The sequence below is a fragment of the Mchenga conophoros genome, linkage group LG3 (assembly GCF_057382185.1).
Source record: "Mchenga conophoros isolate Kocher_MC1m ecotype Shallow Benthic linkage group LG3, M_conophoros_male_GT1.1, whole genome shotgun sequence".
Lineage (NCBI taxonomy): Eukaryota > Metazoa > Chordata > Actinopteri > Cichliformes > Cichlidae > Mchenga > Mchenga conophoros.
This window is the reverse complement of record NC_140528.1, coordinates 59,343,569-59,359,578: the sequence shown is the minus strand read 5'-3', so window position 1 is coordinate 59,359,578 and position 16,010 is coordinate 59,343,569. Positions and strand designations below refer to the sequence as shown.

General features: G+C 42.9%; 1 protein-coding gene across 1 annotated transcript; it reads left to right on the top strand.

The window, feature by feature from the left end:
- Positions 1 to 205: 205 nt before the first annotated feature.
- LOC146579765 (C-type mannose receptor 2-like) lies at positions 206 to 3,673 on the top strand. The gene is made up of 5 exons (XM_085269533.1): positions 206 to 256; positions 388 to 753; positions 1,108 to 1,455; positions 2,049 to 2,137; positions 3,238 to 3,673. Exons 1-5 carry the CDS (start codon positions 220 to 222, stop codon positions 3,337 to 3,339), a joined length of 942 nt encoding a protein of 313 aa, XP_085125659.1. The 5' UTR covers positions 206 to 219; the 3' UTR covers positions 3,340 to 3,673.
- Positions 3,674 to 16,010: the final 12,337 nt, after the last annotated feature.

Below are 16,010 nucleotides of genomic sequence, written 5' to 3'. Positions count from 1 at the left end.
CTGCAAGGACACAAGATCCGGAAATCCAGGCAGACACCTGCTTTGAATTTGCAGATTCAAGAGAAGGCTGCATCCAGCTTTTCTCATCAGAGCTGTCTCCTTCACAGGTAGGAGTTATTGGGGGCTTAGATTATTGTGTATCCTTGGCCTGACATTTGAATGTAATCCATCTTTTTGTGTTTTTATGAGTATACATTAATCTCTCTGAAAGCAGAGACCATGGAGAAGAAGATGTTTTGCATCTTTCTATTCTCTGGTGAGTACATTTTCTCTCTTGCCTTTAAAGTTAATTGATCTACATCAATACTGAAGTGTTGAAGGACGGATGTAGAAGGCATAAAAGCTGTGATACAAATGTTTTTTTTTAATCTTTGGCATTACACACAGGTCTGTGCCATTTCACCTTCTCTTACCAACGTCCTCTGTACCACTTTATCAACAACCCTAAAGACTGGCTCACTGCCCAGCAGTACTGTAGAGACATGTACACTGATTTGGCAACCATAACTGATGAGCAGGACTTGGAGGATTTAGCAGGTCTGGTGGGGTCTGGTGGTCCCTTTGTGTACTTAGGTTTGTACAGAGATTGGGGCTGGTCAGTGTCTGAAAATGATGACTACAAAGAAGGAGAACCTGCATACTGGAACTGGGCAAGTGGTGAGCCCAGTGTTCAGTCCTGTGCAAGCATGTCAGCAACAGGGGGATGGTATGCTACACCGTGCAACTCCATGTTAAGCTTCTTCTGCTACACTGGTAAGATTTTTAACACTTTTCTTTGCTGTTTACCTTTTGTGTGAGCCACAGTCCATACCACAGTTCCCCCCCTGCTTTGAAACTAGAGTCACTCTTTTAAAACTTAAAGTGAGAAAATTATAAAGAACCAAATCAGAAATGATGACACCAAGCAAGCACATTAGAAGCAATTACAAGCAAAATGCTTATGAATTATGGTACAGCAACTTTTTGCACTTTGTTTTATAATATTCTGGAAACCTTTGATCTAACATTGTGCACCCCGGGATCATAATCATTATGTAATTCGAGATATTAAAATTATTCTGCTGACTAACTGAGCATTTTTCCCCAAACATCTGTTTTTTTCTGTAGCACTTGCCACTGCCGTTTCTGAAAGGTTTGTCCTGATCACCAACACCATGGACTGGCTCTCTGCTCAGAGCTACTGCAGGGCTACGTACACAGATCTGGCCCGAGTGCAGAACCAGCAGGAAAATGACCTGCTGCAAGCCTTGGTGACAAACCAGCAGGTGTGGATCGGCTTGACAAGGATGTCCTGGAGGTGGTCTGATGGAAGCGAACCCTCGTTCATACCCTGGGGACTCTCTGTGATAACGTCAGCTCAACTCAGCGATTGTGGTGTGCTTCAGGTCAGCAGCAATCCTCTTGGGATGGTCCAAAGGAGCTATGCTGAAAAACAGCCCTTTATTTGCTACACCGGTAATCATTTCTTTCTTCTGTCATAAACCACAAACCATGATTTGTATGATAGCCTTTTAAAAATTCCCTGAGGTCAAAATCATTATTAGTGATGACTAACCCTGTACTATCAAAATAAGTAATTTTGATCACTTTTTAAATTTGTTTTCCTAAATCGAAGAAAATGTTATCCATTAACGTATATATTGGGTTTATTTATAATCATTATTTATAATCATTTTCAAAGAGTGTGTGTAAACATTGTGGGATCAGCAGTGCAATGTAGTGGCAGAAATTTGGAAGGACCAGTTCCTGTTATTAAAAAATAAAAGGTGTTTGGGAGCTTAATTTTAAATTGACCCCCCAAAAAATTCACTCTTATTGTACACGTAAAAAGATTTCTGGTGATTAGAGCAAGAAAACTAAAGGCAGATATAACTGGAAAGCACTGCTGAGGTTTTACACTTATATTACAGTGTAGTTTATCAAAATGTAGAGAACAAGAAATTACAAAAAGTTTCATTTAAAAATTACTGCATAATTGTATAATTACAACTTTTAGCATTTGAAATGATGATGAACTAAAATTAAAGAGGAATTTATAATCTTACCAGCTCCGCGGAAAAAGACATTGGTGCAAATGGAGCTCAGTGCTGATGTGGACATGACAGACCCGGGTGTGAGGGAGTCTGTCTTGAAATGGGTAAGTTGTGTAGAGTCATAAAATGCCAAGTAAAGTTTTTAGTAATGAGAACAATTGCCAGATGTTTTTGAGGTGGACTGAATATCAACTCTGTAGGTCACTGTAACATCAACATACATTTTAAATGGACACAACTTTATTAGACTCTTTTGTACAAAATTTAAAGGCGACCATCTATTCTCACTGGACAGTTTATCACATACAGTGTAGTAGTACTCAGTTGGACTCATTTTTGCCTTCAAGGAGTTTTTATTTTTCATGGCTTCAATTCAACAAGTTGCTGTAAACATTCCTCAGACATTTGACTCCATATTGTCGTAACAGCATCACACAGTTGCTTCAAATTTGTTGCACATCCATAATGTAAATCTCCTGTTCCACCACATCCAAAAGGTGCCCTAATACATTGAGATCTCGTCACTATAGAGGCCATACAGTGAACTGTGGATACAGTAGATAGGCATGGTCAGGAACAACATTTAGGGATGATGTGGTATTTAAATTATGCTTCCTAGTACTAAGATGCCCAGGGTGTTCCCAGAAAGTGTCAGATTCTGACTTTCTGAATGTCGCATCAGAATCTGAGAAATATCAAACACTTTTCTAATCTTCTTTTGGCCTAATTTGGTGAGCCTGCGTGAACTGTAGCCTCGGATTCTTGTTCTTAGCTAACAGATGGGGCACCCAGTGTTGTCTTCTGCTGCTTTAATCTATTAGAGATGCTCTTCTGCATAACTTGATGTAACAAGGCAGTCTTTTCATTCTTCTCTGACCCCTGACATCAAGGTATTTTCAACCAGAGAACTTCAGCTCACTGGATATTTTCTCGTTTTCAGAGCATTCCCTGTAAAGCTTAGCTATGGATTGTTGGAAAATCCCAGCAGATCAGCAGCTCCTGAAATACTAAGACCAGACTGTCTGTCACCACCAACAATGCCATGCTCAGTGTCACTTAAACCCCCTTTCTTCCTCATTCTCATACTCGGTTTGAACTACATGCCTGAATGCGCTGAGTTCCAGCCATGTAACTGGATTATTAGATTTGCTAATGAGTGTTTAAATTCCGATATAACCATTACATTTTTGTTTCTCTTACACAGGTTAAAAATAACCTGGGCGGTACATCTGATGACCTAAACGTGAGCTGGTGGAAACCTCCAGAAAAGAAATACCTCTTAAAGCATCAGAAATGTCCCCCATAGTTACCACTGTTTGTTTCTGCAAAAAAGAGGCTCAATATCATATATTACTTTTATCATTTGCAAAAGTGAAACCAAACATGATTGATTTGTTCTTTATTTCTTAGGTTATATTTGTATATTTCCTTTTTCTGTTGGAGAGCATAAATAAACACGAAGGAATGCAAACTTTCAGGGTTATTTAAGGTGATGAACGACTAAAGAAGACGAGTTGTGTTTGTCTCATCAGAGAGAAATATCAGATCTGAAAATTAGCATCTACTTTGAATCGAGCTCAAGTAAACTGGATTTCCATGTAGTTTGCATACATCGAAGCAGGCCTTAGAGGACTTTTTCTAAATTGGTCATGAGGTGAAGTTAGAATAAAGTACAAGCCATTCTATAGGGAATATTTAGAACTGACTTCTGGGCTAATGCCATGCTTAAGCTAACTACGAGATTATGCTACTCAGGCCCATTTTGGTGTAAATCTGCATGTTAATTGGGGATCTTTCAAATGATCTTTATTAATAAAAAGAACACATCTGTGTAACAGTAGTTGAGGACTAGCTTTCCAGTTTTAATATTTTGTTAATTCATTATTGTATTTAAATTATATGAAGATCGTTCTCTTGTGTTAAGACTGTGGTACATACAATAATTATTTGGTGTGATTCGACTTTAGCTTGGACAGATTTCCATTTATTTATTTATTACTGATCCTGCTGTGTGTGCAGGTTGAGTGGCTGCTCGCTTCCACTACACTTCTTCCTCTCAGCGACATCAGTTTCCAGTAATTTGAGGAAAAGTACAAAAATTCCCAGATTTCTGTGGAAATGTTCCTTCTTTAATGAAACAATAATAATAAAGAGTGAATTCTGTTGGAGATATTTAATGATTTGATTTTACCAAGCATTTAAGTGATCTTTCATCACAACAATTCAAGGACTTTTTAAATCAAATTTCTTAATTGATGATTTCTCCAGGCTATTCTTACAGGTTTTAATGATGCACGGGAGTATTTTTAATCCAGTTTTAGTAGTTTCAACAATCTCCTTGGTTGTTTTCATTGCTTCTTGTAGGCCCTGCTGCAGAGTTACATGCAATTACAATTATTTTCTACTGACAAACACTGAAAGGATTGCTTTTATAGCGTCATTTTGGCACCACCTGGTGGTACAATAACATATAATTGAGACTATTCCTTCTTTTTTTAACTGTTTTATTGAAGCATTGAAACATAATCTGAAAACATAATCTGAAATTTAAAACAAAAACAAAAAACCCTGAGTGAAATATTTATCATGAAGTTCATTTCATGATGACAGTGAAGCTCTGAAATCTGTTGTTTCTTTGGGATGCTTTTAATTTGAAATGTCTGATAAATAATTGATTCTCTCTGTGTGTACGGCTGAAATGTGAACCCAAGTATAATAAAATTAATTGCTTTCAACTGAGCTGTGATCCTATAATTTTATAACTAAATCAATGCCAATAAAAAGTCAGAGAGAGGTAGCCATTGTAGGAATATGGAGTTGCTCCTTGCCGGTTCCCAGGTCTACTCTGGCCTGATGCTGTAGCACGTGCCAGAACCCCATCATTAAATAGTCGGCCTGTCAGCGTGTTCTTCAGTGGCAACCCCAGGTGACTATTCATTGCATAGACAAAACTCATTAGCCTTATTTGGTAGCTTATCTATTATAAACTTTTTAGAGTTCTTAGTATGTTTGCAAACTCAATATTCTGTCGAACTACATCAGGGGTCGGCAACCTTTCTGATGAGTGCCATCTAAAATTTCCTCAGAAGTCAATGTGCCATATGATTGCATTAGCAATAAATTTAATAACACTCTATATTAACAGTTACACACTATATAGAACAACTATATAGAATTTGTCAGGGTCCTGGGTTGGTGACCCAGTGTTTTTGGTTTTTGTACTTTTACTTTTGACATTGTTATGTATTATGACTGTTGTGTTTTGGTTTCCCAGGGTTTACTTTATGCTCTCTCTGTTTGGTGTCACCCCTGCCTGTGTATCCCCTCTTGTGTAGTCAGGTCTCTGTGTTTAATCTAAGTCTCTGAGTCGGTGTATTTGCGTGTCTGTGTGTTTCCTGTTTTACTTTGAAGGTCCCTATTTGATGTCAGTGTGTTCTCTTTACGTTTTCCCTGCCTCGTCAGCTTTGATGTCTCCCAGGTGTGTTCCCCTCCTGTTTCCCATCCCCTGATTCTTGGTGTGTGTATTTATAGTGTGTGTTACCTCGTCCTCGTTGCTGGTTTATCTGTGTATCTTCCTCCGTCTTCCTGTGCATTCTCCCCGCGTTGTTCTCCCTGCAAGGTACCCTCACTCATGTGCAGGTTTTGTTGTTTAAGTTTTAGTTTTCCCAGTTTAGAGTGTTTTCAATTCTGTTTCTCGCCGCCCTTTTCGTTGTTTATTACCTCACCGTCAATAAAGCTTCCTCACCTCAGTGGTGCCGCGTCTTGGGTCCTTTAACAACATCACACGGTTTGCCTCGCGAACCGTGACAGAATTATATTTGTTTGCAGATGTTGGCAGCTATCAGCGAATAGTTATCAGCTATTTTGAAACAAAAAAAGAAACTTTTATCCATAAAACTAACTCCATAACAGCAAATGAACTGTACAACAGAAAATGCAAATGCTATTTATGGTCTCATCACAACAATAATAAGAAAAATAAACTGGGCCAATATTGCATGTTTGTTAATACAGAGATACACATCTTAATGTGTACGTAAAAAAGGATCCTGGTGTTATTTGTCTCTCAGAAACAGTTCATAACTTCAACCCATTCATGTTAACTAAAAGGTAAACCTGTTTCTCCATCACCTGTTCAGCTCTGATGATCCAGTAAGGACATCTCCTGGTTTCATCTTCATGTTTCCCTCTCACCAGATAACCAAACCGACATAATGACCAGCAGCTTTTACAGCTGTGGCTCCAGCAAACATCAGCTGATACTAGAAATTAATATTAAATAAATTCTAACAACAGCTGATCAAGCTTAAACGTGCTGCTGTTGTTTAGCGCGACATCCGCTGGTTTCCTCTTTCTGGCACAAAGTGGGCGATAAATAAACAAGAGAGAAAAGCCGATCAGCTGATCATTGATCAGTTTCATGGTTGAAGTAGCAACAGGAGAAGGAGGGGGAGAGAATGAGAGAAGAAGAGGCAGCTGCAGCGTAAAGACGCAGAATAACTCCAGCTGTGTGTCTTTTTCATTGTAGCTGAAGTCCGGGACAAACTGTGTTCCTTTTCAGCTCAATATGAAATGCGTAATATTTTCTCTGAATGCAGGACGATTCTGTTTTTTACGGGACGGTTGGCAACTCTACTAACTAAAGTTCACTATCAGTAACATCATAGCACCCACCCAGCTGTATAGAAAATCCGTCATGCTAGCTAGCACGCAGTACGAGTTATTGTAACTGATGGTAAAAAGTTAGCACAAAATAAACTCCACCTAAACTTGGTTTATATCTGACCCAGATAGACTGCAGGTCATAACTTCTTACCTGAAGTTCAGTTCACCTGACACTCGGACTGGCGGCCACTTCGGGTCTCTCCTCGTCCTGCCTCCGATTTCCCTCATCCACCTGCTGGCCTCTGTGGCAGCTCTGCCATAACCACCACCAAACAACTGAGTTATCTTTACACATTGGCCAGCATCTGGCCAATCCACCACCTTTCATTGTTTACACCGTCACAAAAAAACAACAACAACAGCAACAAAAACAACAAGAAAACAACAAAACATCGGCCCATAAAAATGAAAAATCACCATCGGGCCACCGGGCAAATGGCCCGTACGCCCGATGGCCAGTCCAGTTATGGTTGTGCCATCAGTTAACCCTTCGCCTGCCAGCTGTGGCACGCGTGCCCAGGGTTGCCGACCCCTCAACTATGATACCCTGGAGTAACAGACTACGTCAGGACTCCGGTAGGAGCAGGGGGGGAGGGCTCTGTATTTACATGCATGAAAGCTGGTGCAACAACGGGACAATTATAAACAGTCACTGCTCCCCGAACCTCGAGTACATGTCAGTAAGATGCCGGCCTTTTTTTCTACCGAGAGAGCTAGCAGTAGTGATCATCACGGCTGTGTACATTCCACCCAATGCCAACGTAAACACGGCGCTCTCTATCCTGCTGAACACCATTAACGAACAGCAGCGGGCCCACCCGGACGGTGTTCACATAATTGCAGGTGACTTTAATAAGGCCAACATAAAGACTGTGCTCCCAAAGTTCTATCAGCATGTCAAATGTCCCACCAGAGGAGAAAACACTCTAGATCATGTTTACTCCAACATCAAGCATGCATATAGAGCCATACCCCTCCCCCACCTCGGTCAGTCCGACCATCTCTCCCTCCTGCTCTCCCCAGCCTACACCCCCCTCAGGTGCAGTGCCAGGCCCACCACAAAGACTGTTACAACCTGGCCGGAAAATGCTCTCTCCAAACTACAGGACTGCTTCACAGAGACCGACTGGGACATATTTGAACACCAGGACCTAGAAACTTTCACAGGATCAGTACTGGACTACATGAAGTTCTGTACTGCAAATGTGACTGTGGACAAAAGCATTCGGGTTTTCCCAAACCAAAAACCCTGGATGACCAGCGAGGTCCGCTTACTCCTCAAAGCCTGCGATGCCGCCTTCAGGTCAGGTGACAGAGCTCTGTACAGGGCTGCTCGAGCTGACCTGAAAAGGGGGATTAAAAAAGCCAAGTCAGACCACAAAAGAAACATCGAGTCCCACCTGTCCAGCAACAACACACAGGAGGTGTGGCAGGGAATACAAGACATCATCAACCACAGAGGCAGCACTGCGAAAACAGAAAACCCGAGTGGGCAGCTGGCAGAAGAAATAAACAGCTTCTTCGCCCGCTTTGAAACACCACAACAGCAGCACTCATCTGCCTCAGCCCTGCTCCCATCCTCATCCTCACCCTCACCTGGTTCCTGCACCGCTCCACTCACTGTAACGGAGCACGATGTCAGACGTGTGCTCCTAGCAGTGAACCACATGAAGGCGGCCGGTCCAGAGTGTACCTGGCAAGGTACTAAGAGCATGCGCACACCACCTCACCCTCATCTTCACCAGACTCTTCAACCTCTCACTGGATCAGGCAGCCATCCCTTCCTGTCTAAAATCAGCCACAATCATCCCAGTGCTGAAGAAGTCTCCCATCTCCAGCCTGAATGATTACCGCCCTGTGGCCCTCACACCGGTAATCATGAAATGCTTTGAGAGACTAGTCCTTCAACACATCAAGGATTACCTCCCCCCAGAATTCGACCCCCACCAGTTTGCATACCGTGCAAACAGATCCTCAGAAGACGCCATCGCCACAGCCCTCCACACTGTGCTGAGTCACCTAGAGCAGCGGCAAAGCTACGTCCGAATGCTCTTCGCGGACTACAGCTCAGCCTTTAATACAATCATCCTGGACATCCTCATCACCAAACTGGTCACTCTTGGCCTCCCTCCTCTCACATGTGCCTGGATAAAGGACTTCCTCACAAACTGGCCCCAGACTGTAAGACTTGGCCCTCATCTCTCCTCCACTCGCACACTGAGCACTGGCTCCCCACAGGGCTGTGTGCTGAGCCCCCTCCTGTATTCTCTTTGCACCCACGACTGCAGTTCGACCCACAACAACACTCTCATCATCAAGTTTGCTGATGACACCACGGTAGTCGGACTCATCTCAAAGGGAGACGAGGCAGACTACAGAGAGGAAGTCCTGAAGCTGGCAGCATGGTGTTCAGAAAACAACCTGGCACTGAACACTAAGAAAACCAAAGAGCTCATTGTTGACTTCAGGAGACACAGCACTGACTTGGCCCCCATTTACATCAACGGGGAGTGTGTGGAGAGGGTCCACACCTTCCGGTTCCTTGGTGTCCTCATCTCTGCTGACATCTCCTGGACAGACAATATCTCAGCGGTCGTCAAGAAGGCCCAACAGCGGCTGCACTTCCTGAGAGTCCTCAGGAAGTACAAGCTGAACTCCAACCTGCTGCTGACCTTCTACCGCTCGTCCATTGAGAGCCTGCTAACCTACTGCATCACGGTATGGTACGGCAGCTGCACCAAGGTGGATAGAGTGAGGCTTCAGAGTGTGGTCAAGACAGCACAAAAGATCATCGGCTGCCCTCTCCCCTCCCTGATGGACATTTATTCCTCCCGCTGCCTCAGCAGAGCAGCAAACATTATCAAGGACAGCTCCCACCCTGGCTTCAACATGTTCAGCCTGCTTCAGAAGCGCTACAGGTGCATCAGCACAAAAACCCACAGACTCAAAAACAGTTTCTTACCCAAAGCAATAACCACCCTGAACTCACACATGCACCGATAACACAGCCCCCCCCCAATTTTTTTCTTCCCACTTCCTCTATGGACCACCACTGTGCAATACCAATTCTATGTGCAATAACTCAACTGTTATATACACAACACTAGTTATTACATATTACTTTTTTTTCAAAAAACGGCTTGCATATTTGTACATTTTATATACATATATATGTATATATCCTTTTCCCTATGTTAATACTGTCCATATGTATATAGCGCTGCAGAACTGTACCCCCCCCAGCATGTTTACACTGAGTAGGAGATGCTCTCTATCTCATTGTACAACTGTATAGTGACAATAAAGGTATTCTATTCTATTCTATTCTATTCTATTCTAGTTAATGAGTCTGACATAAGGCTGGAAGAGTCAGCTCACTGCAGTTCAATTCAGTTGGATTTAGTTTTATTTATTTTGCACTGAGCACTTGGCAACTCCAAGCACTTGGAACACTATGCAACAAAAAAATGTACACTAAAATGTACCATGACAGACAGAGGCCAGGGCAAAAACTTCCATACTCATTCTACTGGTGAGAATAATGTAAAGACTGTATTTTTACCGATATATTATAAAACCTCCAGAAGATTTTTTTGTTATTTTTTTCATGTCCCACAACCCTCAGTCAACCTTGTTATAGTGGGGGCTCTGATTGAGGAAACATTAACACGCTCAGATTGTAGGGTCAGAATTTGGAGTAAACAACATGAAACCATGGATCCATGGTATGCATATTAAACTGGGTGATGGGTATACCAGTCAAACCACTCAAATAAGACAGAAGTTTTACAAAACAAGGCATCAAGAAATATAAGCTATAACCTAGGGAGCTGATTTACCACCATAATTAATAGGGGAGTCTGGAAGAGAAACACAACACTGCTAATCCTTAAATACACAGTCTTGATAATAGAGTCCAGGTGTGCATAGTAAGCCTGAGAAAATGCCACATTACTAATGGGCAGTTCCACAGGATTCATCCACATATCCATCTGAAAGCTAAAAGTGAAACACACCAGCATGCCCCAGTCCTAACAGGGTCTTTATGGTTTGATTTAAGGTGAGCCCAACATCCGATAAGCTGGGTCTGGATTGACGTGATGCTCATGCACAGCTGAAATTTATCACGATAACATCTGGGGAACAATCTGTGATGATGGCTGGGACATAAATGATGCTGAGGTGGTTTGCAGACAGTTAAACTGTGGGTCGGCACTGGAAGTTCCTCAATCAGCTCACTTTGGTCCAGGAACTGGACAGATCTGGCTTGATAATGTGACCTGTTCAGGAAATGAAAGTTCTCTAACTGAGTGTCAGCACAGGGGATTTGGATCACACAGCTGTGGACATGGTCAGGATGCTGGTGTCATCCAGAGAAAACGTAAAATGAGCATTTCAGTAATACCGGACACTGCAAAGCTGAGTGCAGGATTTATAAAATTAAGATTTGGATAAAGTGATACCCATTTTAATTTTTAGTCATTTTCCATGGTGGAGGGCAAAAGGTTTCAAACTTGTCCAAGCTTTAAAGCTCATGTGTTCTCCTTATTAGTAGTAAATGCAGAAAATAAGACTTTTTTTAAATGAAAACACTGAATAAAAACCTCTTCTTTGAAAAAGACTAAATTTGAAATGCAAATTTGATTGAATATTACATAATATACAAACTATATACAAAGTGTCTTTGAATGGCAGAGTTGCATGTAGCACAAAGACATGGGTTAGTTACTGAATCAGTCTCACAGGCCCTTAATGTGCGCTTAAAGTTTAAGCTTCAAGCTGTGGCAACAGAAAAATCCCATCTGAGAATTTGCTACCATATTAGGAATGGCAAAATCGTCGTAGGCACCGATTGGTTTTCTATCGCCCATTTGCTGGGAGTAAGGGCGCCCTCCGTTTGCGAGGTGCGCCTGCTGTTTGCGACACAGGGAGGAGAGGACGGGGCAGCGGGGGATTCTCTGGCTGGCTGGAGCAGCATCTAATAACCAGCTCGCAAAATAAAACAAAATTAAAACAAACCAACAAACATGAAAACACCAGACATTATAATACAGACGTATTTGCACCAATGTTTTTTCAAAAAGTGAGTGCGAGAACCCTCGGTGCGCCTGCTTGCTGCTGAAGTCAAAGTAAACTTTATTGTCATCTCCGCTACATACAGTCCAGTATAGAGAGAGACGAGACGACGTGGCTCCAGTTACAGCAGTGCAAGTAAACAAACAATAAATATAAGAAGAGTAAGAAAATAAATATACACTTTAGGACTAGTAAATTTATAATTTACAGTTTGATGATTTAAAGTCTCACACACAACCCGTCGAAAGGGGAGGGGGGCTTGCTTCTTCCAAGTAGAGCACATTTCATTCATAATGTTGTAAATCCAAGCCCATTATGTATTCATGATTTGAATCCTGGGTTGTGCGAAATCCCTGAAATAAACCCTAGACAAATCGAATCTGTGAACTAAGGTGTAGGTCTATTAGGTTATGTTGTGGTAATCCTCGGGTTGGGGGATGGGTGTTCATACTGGAGTGCAAAATTAAAACCAATGGAAGATGAACAAAAAAAGTTCAAAGCCATAAGGTGCTCAGTTTAGAAAAAAGATAAAAGAAGAGGAGGAGAAGTGAGCAAAAGATACAGGTAAGAAGATGTGTCGTTGGGTAATAGCAGGTCATCCTGAAACAATCAGAATCAAAATACTTTATTAATCCCTAAGGAAATAATGTGGGTTACAGTTGCTCCAAGAAGAAATGGTAAAAATAGTAACAGTAACAGACTAAACTCCAAACAATACATTATGTTACAGATTTTACACATTTAAGAAATAGCACTAATTTATATAGATCACTCAATTATAAATATCAAGGATTAACAGAGGTGATTATAAATAAACATCAAGAAAATTAGTGAGAATATTCCAGAGTAGAAAAGAGCGTGTGTTCAGCACAATATTAATTAGTCATTGTCAATTCTTTATTTGTCCTGTTCTCATTGTATGCCGAATTATGATGGCTGTTTGGTAGCCGTTTGCATACTATGCATACTCTCTCTCTCTCTCTTCACGTATGTGTGTTTCTCTGGTGAAATTAAGTATGGTTCCAACAAGTTTTATGTTAATGTACAATCCATAATATGTTTTATGTGTGTGTGGGTGGGTGGGTTGGGGGTTGGGTGGCGGGGGGGCGCCAGAGGGAGTGTTCGCCCAGGGTGCCAAACAGGCTAGGACCGCCACTGTCTACAACAGACCTCTGGTAGACAGGCAATCAGTCAAAAACACAATCCCCTCTTTTTAAACCCTTTCCATGCGTAGTATTAGTTCACTTGGCTACACATAGTTCTTTTATGCACCTGCACTGAATCTTGTTCATAGTGCTCATAGCCATACTCTCCCTAGTTTCCATAGTTAAGTCATACTGTTCTCCAGTTTAGGTTCTGGTTAAGTTTAGCCTCCGTCCCAGCTATTTTTGTCATGTCATTATATCTGCCATAATAAAGCCTCGTGTTTCGTTTGAGATTCTGTTCCGTCTCCTCATCTGTGTCTGCACCTGGGTCCACCTAACTCTCTCACACAAGGTCTGCCCTGCGGACCATGACACATAGATGATATAAGATCAGATCCAAACTATAAAAGTCACACATTGGCAACATCCACAGCTTATCAAAAAAAGAGGGAAAACTTTAAAAGCAAATAAAAAAATAAATTAATGATGCATGAAGATTTATTTTATGTTAAAATGAGGAGCTTGGAGCTGCTACTGTGGATTTTTTTTAAAATTACAAACTAAATGTTTAGATTTAGATTTGAAGTCACAGTTTTATTTTGCTTTCTCTCAAATATATATTATTAATGAAATCATAAAGACACAGAAGTAACTGACAACACATGGGTCAAGCACATCATCCAAGGGAGATTACTAGAAATATTTTGCTTTTTTTTTTTTTTAATTTAACCTTAATTTATAAGTAAGTAATCCCACAGTGACCTGTTTGATGCTATCCGGTCTTTAAGTCTGACGGCACTAGCCGTGTCTGGGCCTAAACTCCGCTGCAGGTCCATATATCAAACGATCACTATGGCATTACTGAGAGTTGAAAAACTGTCTAAAGTCTTTCATCTTTAATAAAATGATCAGCGTTCTGCTCTACCAGGTGTAACAATTGAGTTTAACATCCAGGCATCCAGGAAAACGGAATTTATGACATTTAACAGAGTTAGAAGTTAGCAGGAAATTAGCTCAATAATCTCCATCTAAATACAATATAGCATGTCCTGACTGCGGGGTTTTGGAAACAAATTAAAACGTACAGCTCTGTTATCACTTCCAACATAAATGAAGACAGAAAACTAAACAGCAGTGACGTTTGTAGGGTTACTGAAGTTGGGCTAGCTGGTATATAATGATGTGCTACTTGACCGCTAGCGACACAGCTATGTTAGCATAATATAAACAAGCTAACTTTTTTCCCACTCGATAAAAGTTAACGTGAGTGTTCTCGGTGGTCAGGAACAAATGTAATCGCATGGCAAGATGCTGTAAAAGGACCAAACTTCAGCCAGGAGAACAACTGAGATAATCCATCCACAATACGAGGCTAGTCATTCATATACTGCTGCATGGGCTGGGCTGTAGCTACATCCTAAGGTTTTAAAAACTGAGCTTAAATGTTGTTGTTGTTTTCTCTTTCAAGTGTAAGGCCACTCTTAGATTTAATAAAAGAAAGTCAAATAACTATGGTAGCATAGTGGTTAGCACAGTTTTGTTCTGCTTTGTTTTATTATGTTTTGGTGTTTTCACTGTCCTAAGGCATTCTATACCTACGCGGCTTCTCATGTTTTTACATTCTGTGTTAAACCTATAATATAATGACATATAGGTCTCCTCTCTCCAGGAACTCACTCTGCAGGTGGGGGAGATATAGCAGGGGTGGAGGAAGATTGTCTATTGTCTTGTGTAGTCTGGAAGATGAGTGGATGGTGGGGTGGGTGCAGTTTTCTCTGTGGTGGGGTCGGGTGGGCTGTCCCGGGCTCTGTGGGGCCAGGTGGCACTGCTGAACTGGGCCCTGGTCCGGATGGGCCGGGGCCCCTTTGCCCTGGTGGGTTGCAGAGTATGGGGGTGCCTACTGGGGTCAGCGGGGGAGCTTGCCCCTCCCTTCCTTCCCTCCCCATTTCCAGCTGCCTCCCTCTTCCTGCTCCACCACAATCACCCACACACGCAGGGCCTTGGGGTAAAGGTGTGTCACCAGGGTGGAGGGGAGGCATCCCCCCCTCTGTCCCCTTCTGACTGCCTGCGCCTCAATTTTATCTCACAACTTAGACATTCACATTACTCACACTCTCATTACACATACATATAGGACGTTGGGGGTGGGCACGCTACACGGCATCCAGAACACCATCACCCCTGTACAACCTCACCCCTTGCGTCGTTGCCCACCTCTCAATTTTAAATACACGTATACATTCATAAGACCCTTATGAAAAGGACACCGAGGGAACAGTTTACCCTGCCCGGGATAGGGTTACCGGGGCCCCGCCCTGGAGCCAGGCCCGGGGAGGGTGCCCGAGGGCGAGCGTCTGGTGGCAGGTCTTAGTCCGGCCACAGCCCGAAGAGGAGACATGGGCCCATCCTCCCGCAGGCCCACCACCCGCAGGAGGCGCCATAGGGGTCGGGTGCATTGTGTGCCGGGTGGCGGCCAGGAGCGGAGGCCCTGGCGGACTGACCCCCGGCTGCCAAGACTGGCAATAGGGACATGGAATGTCACCTCTCTGGTGGGGAAGGAGCCTGAGTTAGTGCGTGAGGTTGAGAGGTACCGGCTAGATATAGTCGGGCTCACCTCTACACATGGCTTGGGCTCTGGAACCAGTCTCCTGGAGAGGGGCTGGACTCTGTCTCAGTCTGGAGTTGCCCCTGATGAGAGGCGGCGGGCTGGGGTGGGTATCCTAATATCCCCTCGGCTTGCTGCCGGTACGTTGGGGTTTTTGTCATCTGCGCTTATGCGCCGGGTGGCAGTTCAGAGTACCCAGCCTTCTTAGAGTCCCTGGGGGGGGGGGGGGGGTGCTGGAGGGTGCTCCACCTGGAGACTCTGTTGTCCTGCTGGGAGACTTCAATGCTCACGTGGGTAACGACAGCGAGACCTGGAGGGGCGTGATTGGGAGGAACGGCCTCCCTGATCTGAACCCGAGCGGTGCTCTGTTATTGGACTTCTGTGCTAACCACAGTTTGGCCATAACGAACACCCTGTTCGAACATAAGAGTGTCCATAAGTGCATGTGGCACCAGGACGCTCTAGGCCGTAGGTCGATGATCGATT

Coding starts and splice junctions, on each gene's coding strand:
- LOC146579765 (XM_085269533.1), top strand. CDS start 220: ATGGAGAAGAAGATGTTTTGCATCTTTCTATTCTCTG. Junction 1,456..2,048: donor GCCCTTTATTTGCTACACCG/GTAATCATTTCT, acceptor TAATCTTACCAG/CTCCGCGGAAAAAGACATTG. Junction 2,138..3,237: donor GGGAGTCTGTCTTGAAATGG/GTAAGTTGTGTA, acceptor TCTCTTACACAG/GTTAAAAATAACCTGGGCGG.